The sequence below is a fragment of the Gorilla gorilla genome, chromosome 5 (assembly GCF_029281585.2).
Source record: "Gorilla gorilla gorilla isolate KB3781 chromosome 5, NHGRI_mGorGor1-v2.1_pri, whole genome shotgun sequence".
NCBI classification, from domain to species: Eukaryota; Metazoa; Chordata; class Mammalia; order Primates; family Hominidae; genus Gorilla; species Gorilla gorilla.
In genome coordinates this window covers 173,656,693-173,673,677 of record NC_073229.2, presented here as the reverse complement: position 1 = coordinate 173,673,677, position 16,985 = coordinate 173,656,693, and the positions used below count along the sequence as shown (strand labels likewise).

General features: G+C 46.8%; 2 protein-coding genes across 3 annotated transcripts in view; both read left to right on the top strand.

Annotated features, from left to right (window-relative positions):
* Window positions 1-2,898: 2,898 nt before the first annotated feature.
* LOC101127867 (thyroid transcription factor 1-associated protein 26-like) lies at window positions 2,899-3,682 on the top strand. The gene has a single exon (XM_055390827.1). The coding sequence runs from the start codon at window positions 2,899-2,901 to the stop codon at window positions 3,619-3,621; it is 723 nt and encodes a 240-aa protein (XP_055246802.1). The 3' UTR covers window positions 3,622-3,682.
* A 6,495-nt stretch (window positions 3,683-10,177) lies between these two features.
* The window catches only part of ZC3H12D (zinc finger CCCH-type containing 12D), a 38,199-nt gene continuing 31,391 nt past the window's right edge, over window positions 10,178-16,985 (top strand). Inside the window, exon 1 of one of the 2 annotated variants that reach the window (XM_004044812.5) lies at window positions 10,178-10,379. The gene's annotated coding sequence lies outside the window, so the exon portion shown is untranslated. Of the gene's footprint in view, window positions 10,380-12,054; window positions 12,144-16,985 lie in introns of those variants that run through there. The other variant, XM_055390819.2, reaches the window with a different exon arrangement.

Below are 16,985 nucleotides of genomic sequence, written 5' to 3'. Positions count from 1 at the left end.
CTGAGTCACAAAGAATGCATAATAGCTAGTAAAATCGAAATCACAGGAACCTTACCTTTCAGTGGCTGTTGCTATGAAACCATGTTTTGATGGGAAATTTGAGAGAACCCTGGGCTTCCTGTTATTAAATGACAGATTGTGGAGATCCCCTTGATTTTCAAAACTCTTTTTTTTTTTTTTTTCAAGACGGAGTCTTGCTCTTGTCACCCAGGCTGGAGTGCAATGGTACGATCTTGGCTTACCACAACCTCCGCCTCCCAGGTTCAAGTGATTCTCCTGCCTCAGCCTCCGAAGTAGCTTGGATTACAGGCACCTGCCATCATGCCCTGCTAATTTTTGTTATTTTTAGTAGAGACGGGGTTTTGCCATGTTAGCCAGGCTGGTCTTGAACACCTGACCTCAAGTGATCTAAGAGCCTCAGCCTCCCAAAGTGCTGGGATTATAGGCATGAGCCACCACACCCAGCCCAGAACTCTTTTTAAAGCAAGTCATTTTAATTACTCTTCTGCTAATGGGAAAATCTATATTCTTACCCTATTTTACCCACACTCGACTACTAGTTAGGCTTAATTTTGCTAGGGGCACTGTCAAGAGTTAACAATTTTATGTTTTCGCCTCCTCTGCTATTCCTTGTTGATTGAATGGGCAGATGAGCAGGGTTTTTGAGTGTTGTTTTTATGGGCAATTAAAAAGTTGTATTGGCTGGGCACGGTGGCTCATGCTTGTAATCTCAGCACTCTGGGAGGCTGAGGCACTGATCCACCTCAAGTGGATCACTTGAGGTCAGGGGTTTGAGATGAGCCTGGCCAACATGGTGAAACCCCGTCTCTACTACAAAAATTAGCCAGGTGTGGTGGTGCACACCTGCAATCCCAGCTGTTTGGGAGGCTGAGGTAGGAGAATCACTTGAACCCAGGAGGCGGAGGCTGCAGCGAGCTGAGATCACATCATTGCACTCCAGCCTGGGCAACAGAGCGAGACTCAGTCTCAAAAAAAAAAAAAAAGTTGTATTGCTGTTATTTACTTAAATGAGTAGAGTACTAGGAAGCTGGACACACATAAAGGTTGCAAATACAGTATCATTCTAGCAAGAGAGTTTGTGTAAAAAGAGAAGTTAGGTAATGCTTCTTTGTTGCTATGAATCTACAGCAAGACCAGTGACCTCTGGCTCCTGAAAAAGAGAAAAGTTTTGTTTGCTTGGTTTGGTGGAGAGAGCTGGGGAAACCTGAGTCAGGAACAAAGGCATATGAAGGTGGTAACAAGCCAGGTGCAGAGGGAGAGCAGGGCGGTGTCTGACTACTGCCGAGGCGGGGAAGGCAATGAGTGTCAGGAGGGAAGAGGAAATTGGGAAAGGGAGAGTCCCAAATGCAAAACTGAGAAGCTTGGATTTGCTTTGCCAGGCCCCAGAAAATAAGGAAGAAAGTGGCACTGGGATAGTTGAGAAAAGTTACTCTGGGCGTTGTATGTAGGACCTTTACCATGGGTTGGCACCACAGTCCTCACATGGCATTGAACACGATTTCATTCAATATCGATTCCACACATCACCCCAAATGCAGATGTACATCAATCAGGCTTCCCAGAGGAGATGATGCAGACGCTGAGGACTTTGATATCTCTTCTGCATTTGATATCCAAGTTGGTGCAGTGCTAGAACGTAGAATAGGCGCAACGACAACAACGTTAAAGTCATACAGTCTTTGTTACATAATCACTCATTTGTCATCACAGAAATGATACCAGTATCTTCAGCACGACCAGGGATGGATGTGGTTTTAGTAAACCTGATAGGGTGTAAGCAGGATCAGAATGGAGCCCACATGGTCGACCGTGGCCTGTGCTGCTTTCATGGGATGTGTAGCCGAGGGCTGACCTGGAAGCATCTCGGGCACAGGCTCTTTGTTGGATTCATGGCACAGGAGAGAGTGCCTCACATAGATCAAGAAAGTAGCCTCGAAAGCACTGCAATCTCAGCAGGCGGCAGTGCACACTTTTAACTTCATGATAAGTGATGTTTCATTGTTATATTGATCATTTTCTACTACTCACTTTCTAAGAACGCACAAAAAACACACACTCGTGGTCTTTTCCCCTGGCATATGCTTACAGAAAATAACACGACAGGCATGATCATGATACATGCTTAATTTTTAGGTCTGTCCTAGATGTCCCTCTCACTGCACAACCCCAGCACGGGCAGGCACAGGCAACACTGCATCACATGCAGACAGCTGCCCCATGGCCTGCCAACCCATCCTCCAGGCTCAAGGCTTCACTCCATAGCTCTTTCACGGTCTTCTCATTAGACAGCGAGAATGTGCTTAGCTGTGAGTAAATGGTTATCACAACTAAGAGCTCTGAGGGAAAGTGTTTGTGGGCTTGAAGGGTGTATTAGTTTCCTAGGACCGTCACAACAAACTACCATAAGCAGGGTGACTTAAAACAAGGTTGGGCATCGTGGCTCACACCTATAATCCCAGCACTTTGGGGGACCAAGGTGGGAGGATTGCTTGAGGCCAGGAGTTCGAGACCAGCCTGAATAACAAGAAAACCCCATGTCGGCCGGGCGTGGTGGCTCACGCCTGTAATCCCAGCACTTTGGGAGGCCGAGGCGGGCTGATCACGAGGTCAGGAGATCGAGACCATCCTGGCTAACACAGTGAAACCCCGCCTCTACTAAAAATACAAAAAATTAGCCGGGCGCGGTGGCGGGCGCCTGTAGTCCCAGCTATTCGGGAGGCTGAGGCAGGAGAATGGCGTGAACCCGGGAGGCGGAGCTTGCAGTGAGCCGAGATCGTGCCACTGCACTCCAGCCTGGGCGACAGCGAGACTCCGTCTCAAAAAAAAAAAAAAAAAGAAAAGAAAACCCCATGTCGATGACGCAGTTAGTCGGCTGCAATGGTGCCGGTGAGGCGGGCGGCGAAGTGGCGGCCTGGTGGTTTTGAGGTGCGTGGTGAAGGGGTTTCCACGTTCGGGTACAGGAATAAGAATGTGAAACAGAAGACGTGGCGGCCTAACCACCCGCAAGCCTTCGTGGGGAACGTTCGCAAGGGACAAGGATTTGCTTTTCGAAGAAAACTGAGAATACAGCAAAGTTACAAGAAATTGCTACGGAAGGAAAAGAAGGCCCAAACGTCACTGGAATCTCAATTCACAGATCGATACCCAGATAATCTGAAACATCTCTATTTTCAGATAGAGGAAAGACTTAGGAAGCAACCAAAAAAAGTTGACCATGCTTTGTCAGAACAAGTTCACCAGCCTTTGCCTGAAGAACAGTGTAGCATTGACCAGGCTTTATTTGAAGATCAGTGTAGCTTTGACCAGCCTCAGCCAGAAGAACAATGTAGTAAAACAGTAAACTCCTTTACAATTCCAAAGAAAAATAAAAAGAAAACATCAAATCAAAAAGCACAAGAAGAATATGAACAGGTACAAGCTAAACGTGCTGCTAAGAAACAAGAATTCGAGAGGAGAAAACAGGAGAGAGAAGCCCAAAGGCACTACAAAAAGAAGAAAATGGAAGTGTTTAAAATATTGAACAAAGAGACTAAAAAAGGCCAACCAAACTTGAATGTACAAATAGAGTACCTTCTTCAAAAAATACAAGAAAAAAGTTAAACATTTTGTTCCTACAGGTTAAAATACCTGCTGCCTATTAGGTTCTTCTGTGACAAGTGCCTTCCAGCAGTGAACTAAATTTATTGACATAAACTGAATTGCTAAACTATGCTAAATATAAGATGTTCCCATATTTTCATTATGGTAAAAAATTTTCTAAATATGTCCTACATATGTTTCTTATTTATTTGCCTCTGAAGGAAGGTTGGCCTGAAGAACTGAAAGAACCTCCTATGTGCAAGACAGGCCCAAGCATGTAATACTTTTGTACCATATGAGATTTATATGAAATAAAATTTTTTAAAAATAGAAAAAAAAGAAGACCCCATGTCTACAAAAATTAAGAAATTAGCCAGGTGTGGTGGTGCATGCGTGTAGTCCTAGCTACTCACGAGGCTGAGGCAGGAGGATTGCTTGAGCTCAGGAGTTTGAGGTTACAGTGAGCTGATTGTGCCACTGTACTTAAGCCTGGGTGGCAGAATGAGATTCTGTTTCAAACAAAACAAAACAAAACAAAACAAAATCTATTATCTCACAGTTCTGCAGGCTGGAAGTCTGAATCAAGCTGTCATCAGAGCCATGCTCACTCTGAAGCCTCTAGGGAAGAATCCTTCCTTGCCTCTTCCTAGCTTCTCATGGCATTCGCTGGCTTATAGCTGCATCATCCTCATCTCTGCCTCTGTCTTCACGTTGCCTTCTTCCCTGCGTCTCCTCTGTGTCTCTCTCTCCAAATTTCTCAGTCCTTTCTTTTAAAAAGACACCCTGCCTGGGCACAGTGGCTCATGCCTGTAATCCCAGCACTTTGGGAGGCCGAGGCAGGTGGATCACCTGAGGTCAGGAGATCGAGACCAGCCTGGCCAACATGTAGAAACCCCATCTCTACTAAAAATACAAAAAATTAGCTGGGCTTGGTGGCAGGTGCCTGTAATCCCAGCTACTCGGGAGGCTGAGGCAGGAGAATCACTTGAACCCAGGAGGCGGAGGTTGCAGTGAGCCAAGATCGCACCGTCACATTCCAGCCTGGGGGAAAAGAGCAAGACTTCGTCTTAAAAAAAAAAAAAAAAAAAAAAAGACACCCATCATTGGTTCATTGGATTTAGGGCTCACTCTCATCCAGTATGAACACTTCTTAACTTAGTTGTATCTGCAAAGACTCTATTTCCGAATAAAGTCACATTCACAGATATTGGAGGTTAGGACTTGAACATATCTTTTTGGGGGCACGATTTAACCCACTATAGGGTGTAAGGTGTTTGCAGAGCTCAAGAAAAGCTACCCAGCACTTTGGCTAGAGGTTAGCAAAGATGTTGAACAGATACTGAGCTGAGTCTTAGAGGCCACATTTCTAAACCTAGAATGTTGCAGGCATTCAAATGTGACCACTTATAATCCCACATCATTAGCCCAGGAGTAGGTGCTTCATTTTAACATGCGATCGTCACTCATTCTTTGCCTTCAACCCAAGGTTCCTCTACCTGTTTCCCATAATGCTCATGTCTTTTCATTCAGTCTCTCTTCCTAGCAATGGGTAGTGTGTTAGTACAGGCCATCTCATAGTTCCCTGGGGGCTTTTTGTAAGAGAACTATAGCTTCCAGAAAAATGGGTCTCTATACACCAGGCACTCTTCTAAGTACTTTGTAGACACTAATTCCTGTAATTCTCACAGTATCCTTATGAGGTAGAAAAGATTATTTATTCCCATTTTACATATTAGGAAACTGAAGTACAGAGGTTAGATAATTTGCTCAAAGTTGCACAGTTAATAAGTAGCAGAGCACTCTGGCTTCAAGTTCATGACACCAAACTGCCTGCCATTATAAGCTTAGATTCTTTCCCTACCAAGATATGCAAGAAAAGAAAAAAGAAACAATAAAAAAGAGCTTAGATTATTTCTCATACCATTTATCAAAATAAATTCCAGGTCATGATTAAAGACCTGAATGTAAAAAATAAAACTTGGGGTGGGCATTGTGGCTCATGCCTGTAATCCCAGCACCTTGGGAGGCCGAGGCAGGGGGGATCACTTGAGCCCAGGAGTTTGAGAACAGCCTGGGCAAGATGATGGTTCTGCAAAAATTTAAAACATTAGCTGGGTGTGGTGGTGCACCCTTGTAGTCCCAGCTACTTGGCTGGGAGGACGGCTTGAGCCCAGGAGTTCAAGGCTGCAGTGAGCTATGATTATCCCAGTACACTCCAGCCTGAGCAACAAAGACCCTATCTCAAGACAAACAAACAAAATAAACATATAAACATTAATACAAATAAAAAGAAAAAAAAGTCTACAGAATAGGAAAATGGGCAGTGGAAGAGTGAAAAAGGAAAACTGCAATGCCAAGAAACATATAAAAAGATCCTTAAGTTCACTAGTAACCAAGGAAATGAGAGTTAAAATAACCATGATATACCATTTCTCACACATCAGATTAGCAGAAAGCACTGAGATTGTCTCAATCTCAGATGTTGGCAGGATATGGAGAAATGGGGACCCCTCCCATGCTGCTGGTGAACGAGTCATTGGAGAGCAGCTGAGCAGTTTCTAGTGGGGCCCAACCCATGGGTGTCCATGTCACCACTGCAAATAGCTATATATACTCTCTTTTAGCTCACTGGAAAAACAGATTACACAACCAATGATATTCATGGTGTTCACTGATGCTGTAGATAGAAGGGGCAGGCAAGCCAGGGGGTCCCCACCTGGACCCATGGATGGGCTTCCAGTCTCCAGGACAAATGTTATCTCTCTGGGCATCTGTGTCTTCCTCTGTGGTGACGGTCCGTACCCACACGTCTGCCATCCACCGTCTCAGCATCTCTGGACTGCTTCCTGAAAGCACAGACCTCAGTCTCACCACAAGGGCCAGAATGGGCAGAAATAGCTTTGGGGCAGATCCAATGCCAATTTTAAACAGGGCAGAAGGAGAAAGTGTGTGAGGCTCACTGTCCTACTCTCTTCTCAGTGCTCTAATAGTGTCCAGAGATGTGTGGACATTGGCCCCACTGACACAGCAAGAGGAAAGCCACGGCCTTCTCTCTCTCTCTTTTTTTTTTTTAAGATGGAGTCTCGCTCTGTTGCCCAGGCTGGAGTGCAGTGGCACAATCTTGGCTCACTACAACCTCTGCCTCTCGGGCTCAAGTGATTCTCCTGCCTCAGCATCCTGAGTAGCTGGGACTACAGGCACACACCACCATGCCTGGCTAATTGTTGTATTTTTAGTAGAGACGGGTTTCACTATGTTGGTCAGGCTGGTCTTGAACTCCTGACCTCGTGATCCACCTGCCTCAGCCTTCCAAAGTGAGCCACTGCACCTGGCCGCCATCGCCTTCTCTTACATCTCTTACATCTCTCAGAGGCAGAGCCTAGTTTTGGGTCAGTGATGCTGTAGCTAAACTTGTAACCCCTGGAAGGCCTTACTTTTTGCTCAAGTGTGCAATAAATAGCCTCAACAACGATTTCATTCTTCCAGCTTGTCAGAGTCATGGCAGCAAAATCATTTTAGCTGTGGAGGATTCAAGATGAGGTTTCTCTAAATCAGATACTGTAAGAAGACTGTAGCGTGGCTCTTTTCTTAAATCAAATAACCATTTTTCTGGCCTAAATAATGTCTCCAAAATTTATGGCAGAATTTTGGGGGCCTCCACCAAATGCTTGCTTGTCTGCGTTGAGCCGATTCCGGAATCTCTTTTGAGAAGCAGTTGGTGCTGCCCACTTTGGCCCCTATCCCGTGCGGGCATGCTGCTCACCTGGGGCTGAGTACACATCGGGATTCCTAAACTTCATTGCCCAGGCTCATCTTTTCTTACATGCACAGCCAGGTTGCACTTGGCAATATCCTCAGAGAGTTTCTTCTTTGATTGGTTGCTATCTTATACCTGCAAAAAATGTGGCTCAGTCATCTAGTGTTTGAAAGAGATCATCCAAGGAAGCCATTGCACTATGTGTCTCTGAGTTCTGTTGCTTTATTTGGTTAGATGATTAGAGAAGAAGGCTCTTGGACAGCGGTAGCTCATTTCCCCATAGAAACACCTTCCCTTGAGTTGAGGTATGATGTCCTACTCTCAGCTTTTACTGGGGCGTGTGGTGAAGAATGGGCATTTGAAAACCAACATGGCATCTTCTACAGGACTTGAGCTGAAGATATTGACGATTTCTTACTCAATGTAAGGATTTAGATCTCTCCTAATTTTTTTTTTTTAGATGGATTTTTGCTGTTGTTGCCCAGGCTGGAGTGCAACAGTTAGATCTTGGCTCACTGCAACTGCCACTTCCCGGGTTCAAATGATTCTCTTGCCTCAGCCTCCCAGGTAGCTAGGATTACAGGCACCCACCACCATGCCCGGCTAATTTTTGTATTTTTAGTACGGACGGGGTTTCTCCATGTTGACCATGTTGGCTAGGCTGGTCTCGAACTCCTGACCTCAGGTGATTCGCCTGCTTTGGCCTCTCAAAGTGCTGGGGTTACAGACGTGAGCCACCGCACCTGGCCAATCTCTCCTAAAATTTAACATCAGGAATGTATTTATTTCTCTTGGAAACTCTGCATCTTTTTTTATGGTTTTGGGAGCTTGGAGGCAATGTGTGTTTGTGTAAAGCACGTTTTTGAGCCTGATGGCCCTGGGCTTCCATCTTCACTCAACCACTTAATGAGTGAACGTGGGCAGGTTGGCTGCCCTTTCTCAACCCCGATAACCTCATCTGGAAATGGGAATAATTATTCCAATGCCATCGAGCTGTTGTGGGGATTAGGGCACTTTGATGTAAACTACCATATATATCATTGGTGCTAAACAAATAGGAGCTGTCGGCCGGGTGCGGTGGCTCACGCCTGTAATCCCAGCACTTTGGGAAGCCGAGGTGGACAGATCACGAGGTCAGGAGTTCGAGACCAGCCTGGCCAACATGTTCAAACCCCATCTCTACTAAAAATACAAAAATTAGCCGTGTGTGGTGGTGCGCAGCTGTAATCTGAGACAAGAGAATCGCTTGAACCCAGGAGGCAGAGGTTGCAGTGAGCTGAGATCACACCACTGCACTCCAGCCTGGGCGACAGAGCGAGACTCCATCTCAAACAAACAACAACAGCAAAAGAAAAAAATGGGAGCTGTTACTTGAAAATCCATTGTACCAGAAAATTTCAAAGCTAGAATTAGTGTTCTAATGCAGTGACTACTCTAATCTAGCTTTCTAGTATGATATTCTTTTTTTCTGGTAAGGATTTCTGATTGAACTTTCAAAAAAATTTATTTATTTGTTTTTGAGACAGGATCTCACTCTGTCACCCAGGCTAGAGTGCAGTGGTGCAATCACAGCTCACTGCAGCCTCAACCTCCCAGGCTCAAGCAATCCACCTCAGCCTCCAGAGTGGCTGGGACCACAGGTATGTGCCACTATGCCTAGCTAATTTTTATATTTTTTGTAGAGCTGGGATTTGGCCATGTTGCCCAGACTGGTCTTGAACTCCTGGGCTCAAGCAATCCTCTCGCCTTGGCCTCCCAGAGTGCTGGGATTACAGGTGTGAGACACTGCACCTGGCCTAATTTTTTATTTTAATTATTCCATTCTCTATGTTTTAATCATCTACACTGCTTCACATTTTCTTTGGGAGACAGGTGGTGAATAAATAAAAAGAGCTACACATTCCAGTTACCTTGTGCCATTCTTACCTCCCTAGCACCAACACCTGGGTTCTAAACCCACCTTGGCCAACTGGTTGACTGTGTGTCCTTGAGCAAGTTGCTGCCTGAGACAGGGAGGTTTGTTAGGAGGTGGGCTACTGTGTGGGTTATTGTGTTCTTTCCTCTTCTTCTGACCCCTGATGGGCATCACCAAATTTAGGAAATAATTTCAGTGTTTTGGGTCTGTTGCCTGTACCTGGTGAGGCTAGAGACCAGGCAGTCTGCAGAATGCTGTGGTCAGGTGGGTTCAGACTTCCCCTGCCACAGTGGTAGAGAAGCCACCACGCACGCCACGCAGGGCGGCAGTAGGGAGCCACAGGGCCATGTTATCTCTGACACAGGCTAGTGCCTTGGTCCCTAGTCAGAAGGACTTCGTGACTTGTTTGGAATTCCCCTTCGTGAAGGCAGGGACAGAGTCCTCCCTGTGCCATGTCCCCATATGCACCCATATCTCCGTAGCCATCTCTGCTCTGTCTCTTGCCCTGACATTCTTCCTCCTGCAAGCTATGTTTGTGTCCAGCTGTGAGTACTGACTTTCCCCAGGAGCAGCTAGAATGTGATCATCTTCTCAGCTGGAGGCAGGAGAACTTCTCTTCCAAGTTCCCACTTGGAACACGGGTTCTCCCCCTTGGACTCTGAATGCTGTTCTCCTCATGGAGCCTCTCCTGGCTTTGCTGTGCAGCCAATCGCAGCCATCCTCACGGAGACTTGCTGCCCTCACGGAGGGTTTGTTTTGCATGTGGTTGCTGAACTTTGATTCGGTGACTCATGCTGAGGTGCAAACTTTAAGTCCCCCCCGCCCCTTTAATTGCTTTCTTCCTTTCCTTTTTTTTTTCTTAAAAAAAAAAAAAACAAAAAAACCCAAAGCATAACTACTTTTGCAGCTGAACGTGACTGTGGCGTGCAGGAAGTGGAGCATTGGCATGAAGTGGCTCCTAGTGGCTGCTTGGCGCACGCCAGCTGCCCTCCTCTGACTCCAGTGGCACCTGGGGGCCTGGCCTCGCTGACGGGAGAACATTGGCGTGAAGGCTGCTGGCAACTGGGCCAGCATTCATTGTGAAGACCGGAGGGACACACCCTGCTGGTGAGTGCATGTCCCCTGGCTGTCAGTCAGTGTGGCCAACACCACGCAGACTTGAGTCCAGGGGTGGAGGAGAGAGACTGGAACCCCCGGGCAGAGGCAGGAGGAGGGCTGTTAGAGAGCAGTCCTTGGGGGTGTGTGACCCTGAACAATCTGATTTCTCACACTCTAAATTATTTTAAGTGCTAAATAAAAAAAATAAGATAACCCTCTTTAATTTCATTTAGGTGAAATCCTTGCTTATTTTAGCAAAATTGTGCTTAATTTCCAGATGACATTTTTGGGGGAAAGATTAACCAGAGGGGGCTCTTCAGTTTCAGTAAAACCTCCTGCTGTGGCCTTTGAAGATATTTACATGTTAGGAAATGAGAAAGAGTAGAACTCCCAGGCACATTTGAGCCCTGTCACCATGCTCATGAGAGCATCTTCTAGACTAGTTATCATCTATGGTAAGCCTAGTTTCCAGGCTGAATGCAGTCAGGAACTTTTGGTAGCATCTCTTACAGAGGATGCCTCTGTGGGCTTCACAAAGGCTAATGAGGAACCTGAACTAAATCTTAATCTGACTGCAGTGAAGACAAATTCCCTGCAGCCATAAGAAACCTCAGCTGTGGCTCCCAAGATTATGAGCTTTTCTCTAAGGCCAGGCAATGCCAGTTGTGGGGTGCCCATCCCTGACTCGTGAACAGGCTGGGGTGTGGACTACAGTAGAGTTGCTCCGGGATGTGGATCGGGGCTTAAATGCTTGTGTGTCCACCTTAGAGAAACCATCACAATGCAGAAGAGCAGGGGACAAGTTTGAGAAAGCAAAAGGCCAGGCCAGCACACTTATGTTCACAGCAACATCGTTCACAGAGGCCCAGAGGCAGAGGCAATCCAAGTGTCCGCTGAAGGGTGAATAGATAAACATGACGTGGTGTATACATACAAAGGAATGTTATTTAGCCTTAAAAACGAGAGAAATTGGCTGGGAGTGGTGGCTCACACCTGTAATCCCAGCACTTTGTGGGGCCAGGGAGGGAGGATCCCTTGAGGCCAGGAGTTTGAGACCAGCCTGGGCAACTTAGTGAGACCCCCATCTCTACAAAAAATAAAAAAAACCCTGCCAGCCATGGGAGTGTGTGCCTGTAGTTCCAGCTGCTCGGGAGGCTGAGGTAGGAGGATTGCTTGAGCCCGGGAGTTTGTATTGAAGATATAATGCTGAGCAAAATAAGCTGGTGACAAAAGGACAAATACTGTACAGTTCCACTCCTAAGAGCTGCCTAGAATCATCATATTTATTGAGACAGAACGTACAATGGTGGGTGCCAGGGACTGGGGAAATGGGAAGTTATGTTTAATGAGCTGAGAGTTTCAGTTTTGCAGGCTGAAAAGAGATCTGGAGCTGGATGGTGGTGACGGTTGCACAGCAGTCTGAATGTGCTCCATGCTACTGACCTGTACCCTTAAGATAGTTGCAATGGTACATTTTATGTTACATATAATTTACCACAATTTAAAGAAAATTAAAAAAATTTACAAATTCCCTTAAAAAAAAAAATAAAGGCCAGGCAAGAAACACTAGTCCCATGAACTACCGTCTTTGCCTCTCTGTGACTTCCTCAAAATCTAACTGACAGCTCCACTGAGGGCCTCTAGCTCTGAGCTGAACCAGAAACTTTCTGTTTGGCCTCTGTGGAAAAGCTCAGGACAAGACAACTTTCTCCTCACCATGGTGGCCGAGTTCTGGAGGCTGTAATTTCGTGGATTTCTGTGGAGCTGGCAGAGGTGACCCGGGAACAGACTTGGGGGGCAGGGGCGAGGTGTTGACTGTGCTGGTCTTGGGGCTGGGCTGGCTGTGGTCTGCTCCATGGCACCTCATGGTGGCCGCTGGCCTTTGGGTGGTACCTGAGCAGCCCTGGGCGGTGCCTTCTGGCCAGCCACCTTTGGGAGTCTGGTCTCCCTTATTTACAGTAGGGGCCTGGGTATGTCACCAAAGCCGCTCTTTGCCTCAGTTTCCTCCCCTGCACTGGGAGTAATGAGGTGGCTCCCAGGACACTGAGGTTCCCACAGATGTGATAATATACAAGGAAGCACCCGTGGGAGCTGCCACGTCTCCCCCTACTCCTTCTCTCCTCTTTGTTTCTCTTTTCCTCAGGGCCCTTCTAGTCAGAGGCTGCAAACTAGAACCCGGGACCCCTCCCCTGGATTGGCTGATTCTAGAATGGACAGATCTGATCTGTTCCAGCCGTGGGGCCCCCTCCCTTCCTCCCTGCTCTTCCAGGCCGCCCCGAACCCACCCCCAGCGGCCCGCTCTGACAACAGGAAGCTGCTCCTGTGACCTCCCAGGGCCTTGCCGGGCCACTTGGAGGATTTTCTAAGTGTTGTCGCTAATCATCTGGACAGAGTGTGACTTCCAGTCAGGACGGAGGAAGGAAACTGAAATGAAGTCGTTCAGATTTTCAGGTCTTCAAAATAGGAAGGAGGAAACGAGACACGGCTGGCAGAGCTGCAGCTCAGAGACCATCATGTCCCGGGGGAAGGCTGCGGCTCCAGGGCCGAGTGGGCTCCTAAGAGCAGCACCCCACTCCTGTCTCCGCTTCTTCCGTATTTAGAAGTTTTAAAAAGGAACCAAGTTGATTTTAAAGTCTCAAGGGAGAAAAAGCCTCTGAAGTAGATGCATTCTTTCAGTTTAGTGTGAAAACAGCTCTCCTGGCCACATTTGCCCCTTTCAGTCTCCTCAGAAAACGGGCTGTGGGCTGTGCCCCGAGGGCCCCTAGGGGAGCTGCCCCCTACTTCGGCCCTGGGCGGCTGTCCCTGCGCCCCTCCAGGCGAAAGCCCCCAGTGTTTTCATTTTGGAAACGCTCATGTTTCTGTCACATGGAGCGCAAGTTACAAAAGAAACTTGGACTTTCCTCAGAGCCGTTCCTTGGTGACTGAAGAGAAGTCACCTGACCCAGCTAACAAGATGCTGCCTGTGTCCTGAACACATCTTAAAACGACAAATCATTTTTGTCACTGCCGATCATCTCTGCCATTTTACTAGCCATGCAGCCTTTACTTTCCAAGCCTCAGTTTCCTCACCCGCGGGAAGGGAACACTTGTATCTACCCCATCTTTCCACCAGGGGTAACGGGAAGGCCTTGGATACAAAGGCTGAGCCATGGCTGGGAGCATGGCTCACGTCTGTAATCACAGCACTTTGGGAGGCTGAGGCGGGCAGATCATTTGAGGTCAGGAGTTCGAGACCAGTTTGACCTACCCAGTGAAACCCCGTCTCTACTAAAATACAAAAATTAGTTGGGCATGGTGGCATGTGCCTGTAGTCCCAGCTACTCAGGAGGCTGAGGCAGGAGAATCGGTTGATAATCAGGAGGTGGAGGTTGCAGTGAGCCGAGGCTGCACCATTTCACTCCAGCCTGGGCGACAGAGCAAGACTCTGTCTCTAAAAAAAAAAAAAAAAAAGCTGAGCCACAGGAAGGTGAACTTTTCTGTTCCTGTCTCCTGTTCCTTTCTTCTGGTCCTTTCTCTCTCTTAGTTCTCACCCTCTTTTCTTTCTCCCACATCTCCTCCCTCTTCCTTTCTTTCTTTTTCTTCCAAATTAAAACAAATGTCACAGTGCCTGCGTGGGGAGGGATGGAGGTGGCTGGGGCTGTCGGGGTGGGAAGGCTTCTGAGGGGTGTGGCAGTGGGGTTTGCCTATGAGGCAGATGTTCGGGGTGAGCGAAGAGCCTGAGTGGAAGCCTTTTGGGCTCAGTGAGAGGCTGGCCTGTCAGGCTGGGTGAGTGTCCTCTTCCTTTATGGAGTCTGGGCTGCAGGTGGACCTCAGCTGAGGGGACAACCGTCCTGAGAGAGAAGGACTGGTCACCAGTCAGGGAGGAGGTGAGGCTGGGCTGGAGGCAGGTGGCCAAGAGCCTGGAGGGTGGGTTGGGCCCGACTGTGATGATGGTGTGGAGTGTGACATGGCCCTTCTTCGCACTTGGAAGAGCCAGTCTCCTTTCACTGTGCAGTTCAGTTCTCTTCAACAGTTCCTTGGCCTTCCCTGCCCCTCAAAGGAAGATAAGACCTTCCTCACCTGTTTTTTTTTTTTTTTTTTTGAGACAGAGTTTCGCTCTTGTTGCTCAGGCTGGAGTGCAATGGCGCGATCTTGGCTCACCGCAACCTCCACCTCCTGGTTTCAAGTGATTCTCCTGCCTCAGTCTCCTGAGTAGCTGGGATTAAAGGCATGCGCCACCATGCCCGGCTAATTCTGTGTTTTTAGTAGAGACGGGGTTTCTCCATGTTGGTCAGGCTGGTCTGCCTCGGCTTCCCAAAGTGCTGGGATTACAGGCATGAGCCACTGCGCCCAGTCAGTTCTGGTATCTATTGTTCTCTTCTTTGTGTCCACATGTACCCCGTGTTTCACTCCCACTTATAAGTGAGAACATGTGCTATTTGGTTTTCTGTTTCTGCATTAATTCACTTAGGATAATGGCCTCCAGCTCCATCTGCTGCAAAGGGCATGATTTTGTTTTTTATGTCTGCATAGTATTCTGTGATGTATATGTACCATATTTGAAAACACATTTTTCTAATTGAAAGTACGTGCTTATCTTCGTGGTTTACTGCTCATTGTTAATGTTTTTTGTCTATTTTCTTGAATTGATTGTGAATGAGTTGACATTGGATTGTCTTATTTTGTTTTCATAGAGCTGGGATGCAGCACAGTGCTGGTGTTGAGTCAGTGAGTGGCAAATGTTTATTACACAAGGGAGTGAATGAGCTAGGGTGGTGGCGGTGTGAGTGTGAAGGGGAGGGTGGTTATGGAAAATGTCCGGGAAGTAGAATTATTGGCCAATGGGTTGTAGAGGTAAGGAAAAGAGAGGAGTGAAAGGGGACTTCGAGATTTCTTCTTTGGGCCTCTGGGGGATGCCATTCAATAAGATTGGGGGCCCAAGGAAAAAGATATTTGAGGAGGGAAGATAACTTTAGCTTTGGACAGTTTTAAAAATCTATTAGGGCATGGTGGCATACACCTGTGGTCCTGGCTACTTAGTAGGCTAAGGTGGGAGGATCACTTGAGCCCAGGAGTTCAAGTCCAGCTTGGGCAACATAGTGAGATCCCGTTTCTAAAAATTAAAAAAACAAATCCATTAAACTCCTCAGATATACTAGGCATCATCTGGTGCTGGTGATTCTGAGGCAATAAGTCAGGATACCTGAGTAATTCAGTGTCTTGAGAAACAGAAGAATGATAATTCACTGTATTATAAGACAGGTGTGAGCAAAGTGCTGTGGTAGATGAGATGGCCAAGCTGCTCATTCTGTCTGTAGGCTCAGGGATGACTGCTCTGAATAACATCTGAGCTGAATCTTGATGTCTTCCAAGACAAAAAGAGACTTCCAGGTAGAGAGGAAAACATAACGCAGAAACACAGTGCTGAGAACATTCTGTTTTTTTGTTTGTTTTTTAAATTTAGTTTTATTTTTTAAGAGATAGGCTCTTGCTCTGTCACCCAGCCTTGGGTCAGTGGCGTGATCACAGCTCACTGCAGCCTCAACCTCCTGGGGTCAAGTAATCCTCTTGTCTCAGCCTCCTGAGTGGCTGGGATTTCAGGCACACGCCACCATGCCCAGATAATTTTTAACATTTTTTGTAGAGATGGGATCTCACTATATTGTCCAGGCTATTCTTGAACTCCTGGGCTCAGGCAATCTTCCCACCTCAGCTTCCCAAAGTGCTGGGATTACAGGCACAAGGCACTGTGCTTGGTGTGAGAACATTCTGGAATGCCTAGGGAGCAGGGAAACATTCAGCATGGCTCTAGAGAAGGGGTCAGGTGGGCCAGGGGCAGGCAGTGAGGTGGTCAATGTCAGGGCTGCTTTGTGACAACCTCGGCAGCCTGTCTAGGAATTTGGTGTATTTCTTGTAACCAATGAGGAGATTTCGAAGCAGGTGGCGAACATGATCCGACTTATTTTACAAATACAATGTTGGCTACAAGCCAGATGGAGGCTGTTACAGTCATCAGGTATGGGGTGAAGATGGCAGGACTGAGGGGTGGGTGGGGCAGAGGACAGTAGGAGATAGATGTGAGAGGGCCAGATTAAGGGAGTAAAGACACTGGATGTTCTGTACTGGGGCCCTGGGAGAAGGAGGGTGTGACTATAGGTCACCTACATGGTGTCAGCTATGTGGAAATACCTGTTGGAACAGCTCTAGATTTAAGAATTAACTTTTTAGTTTCAGAGCCCCCTTATACTCTTAAAAATTATTAAGGTTCTTAAAGAGGCTTTGTTTATGTGGATTCTATCTATCGCTGGATATGTACTTTATTAGAAATGAAAACTAAGAACTTAAAAAATTCATTTATTTCTACGTAATAATAAACCAATTATACTGACATAAATGACATATCTTCATGAAAAATAACTTTATTTTCCAAAACAAAAAAAAATTAGTAAGAAGCCTGGCACTAATTAACATTTCTGCAAATCTCTTTAACGTCTGGGTTAATAGAAGACAGCTGGATTCTCATACCTGCTTCTGCATTCAAGCTGTTGCGGTATCACACAACATGTAGACTCTAGAATATTCTGTTGTACACTCAGGAGAGGATAAGAGTAAAGTACAGAAATTACATCTTAGCAT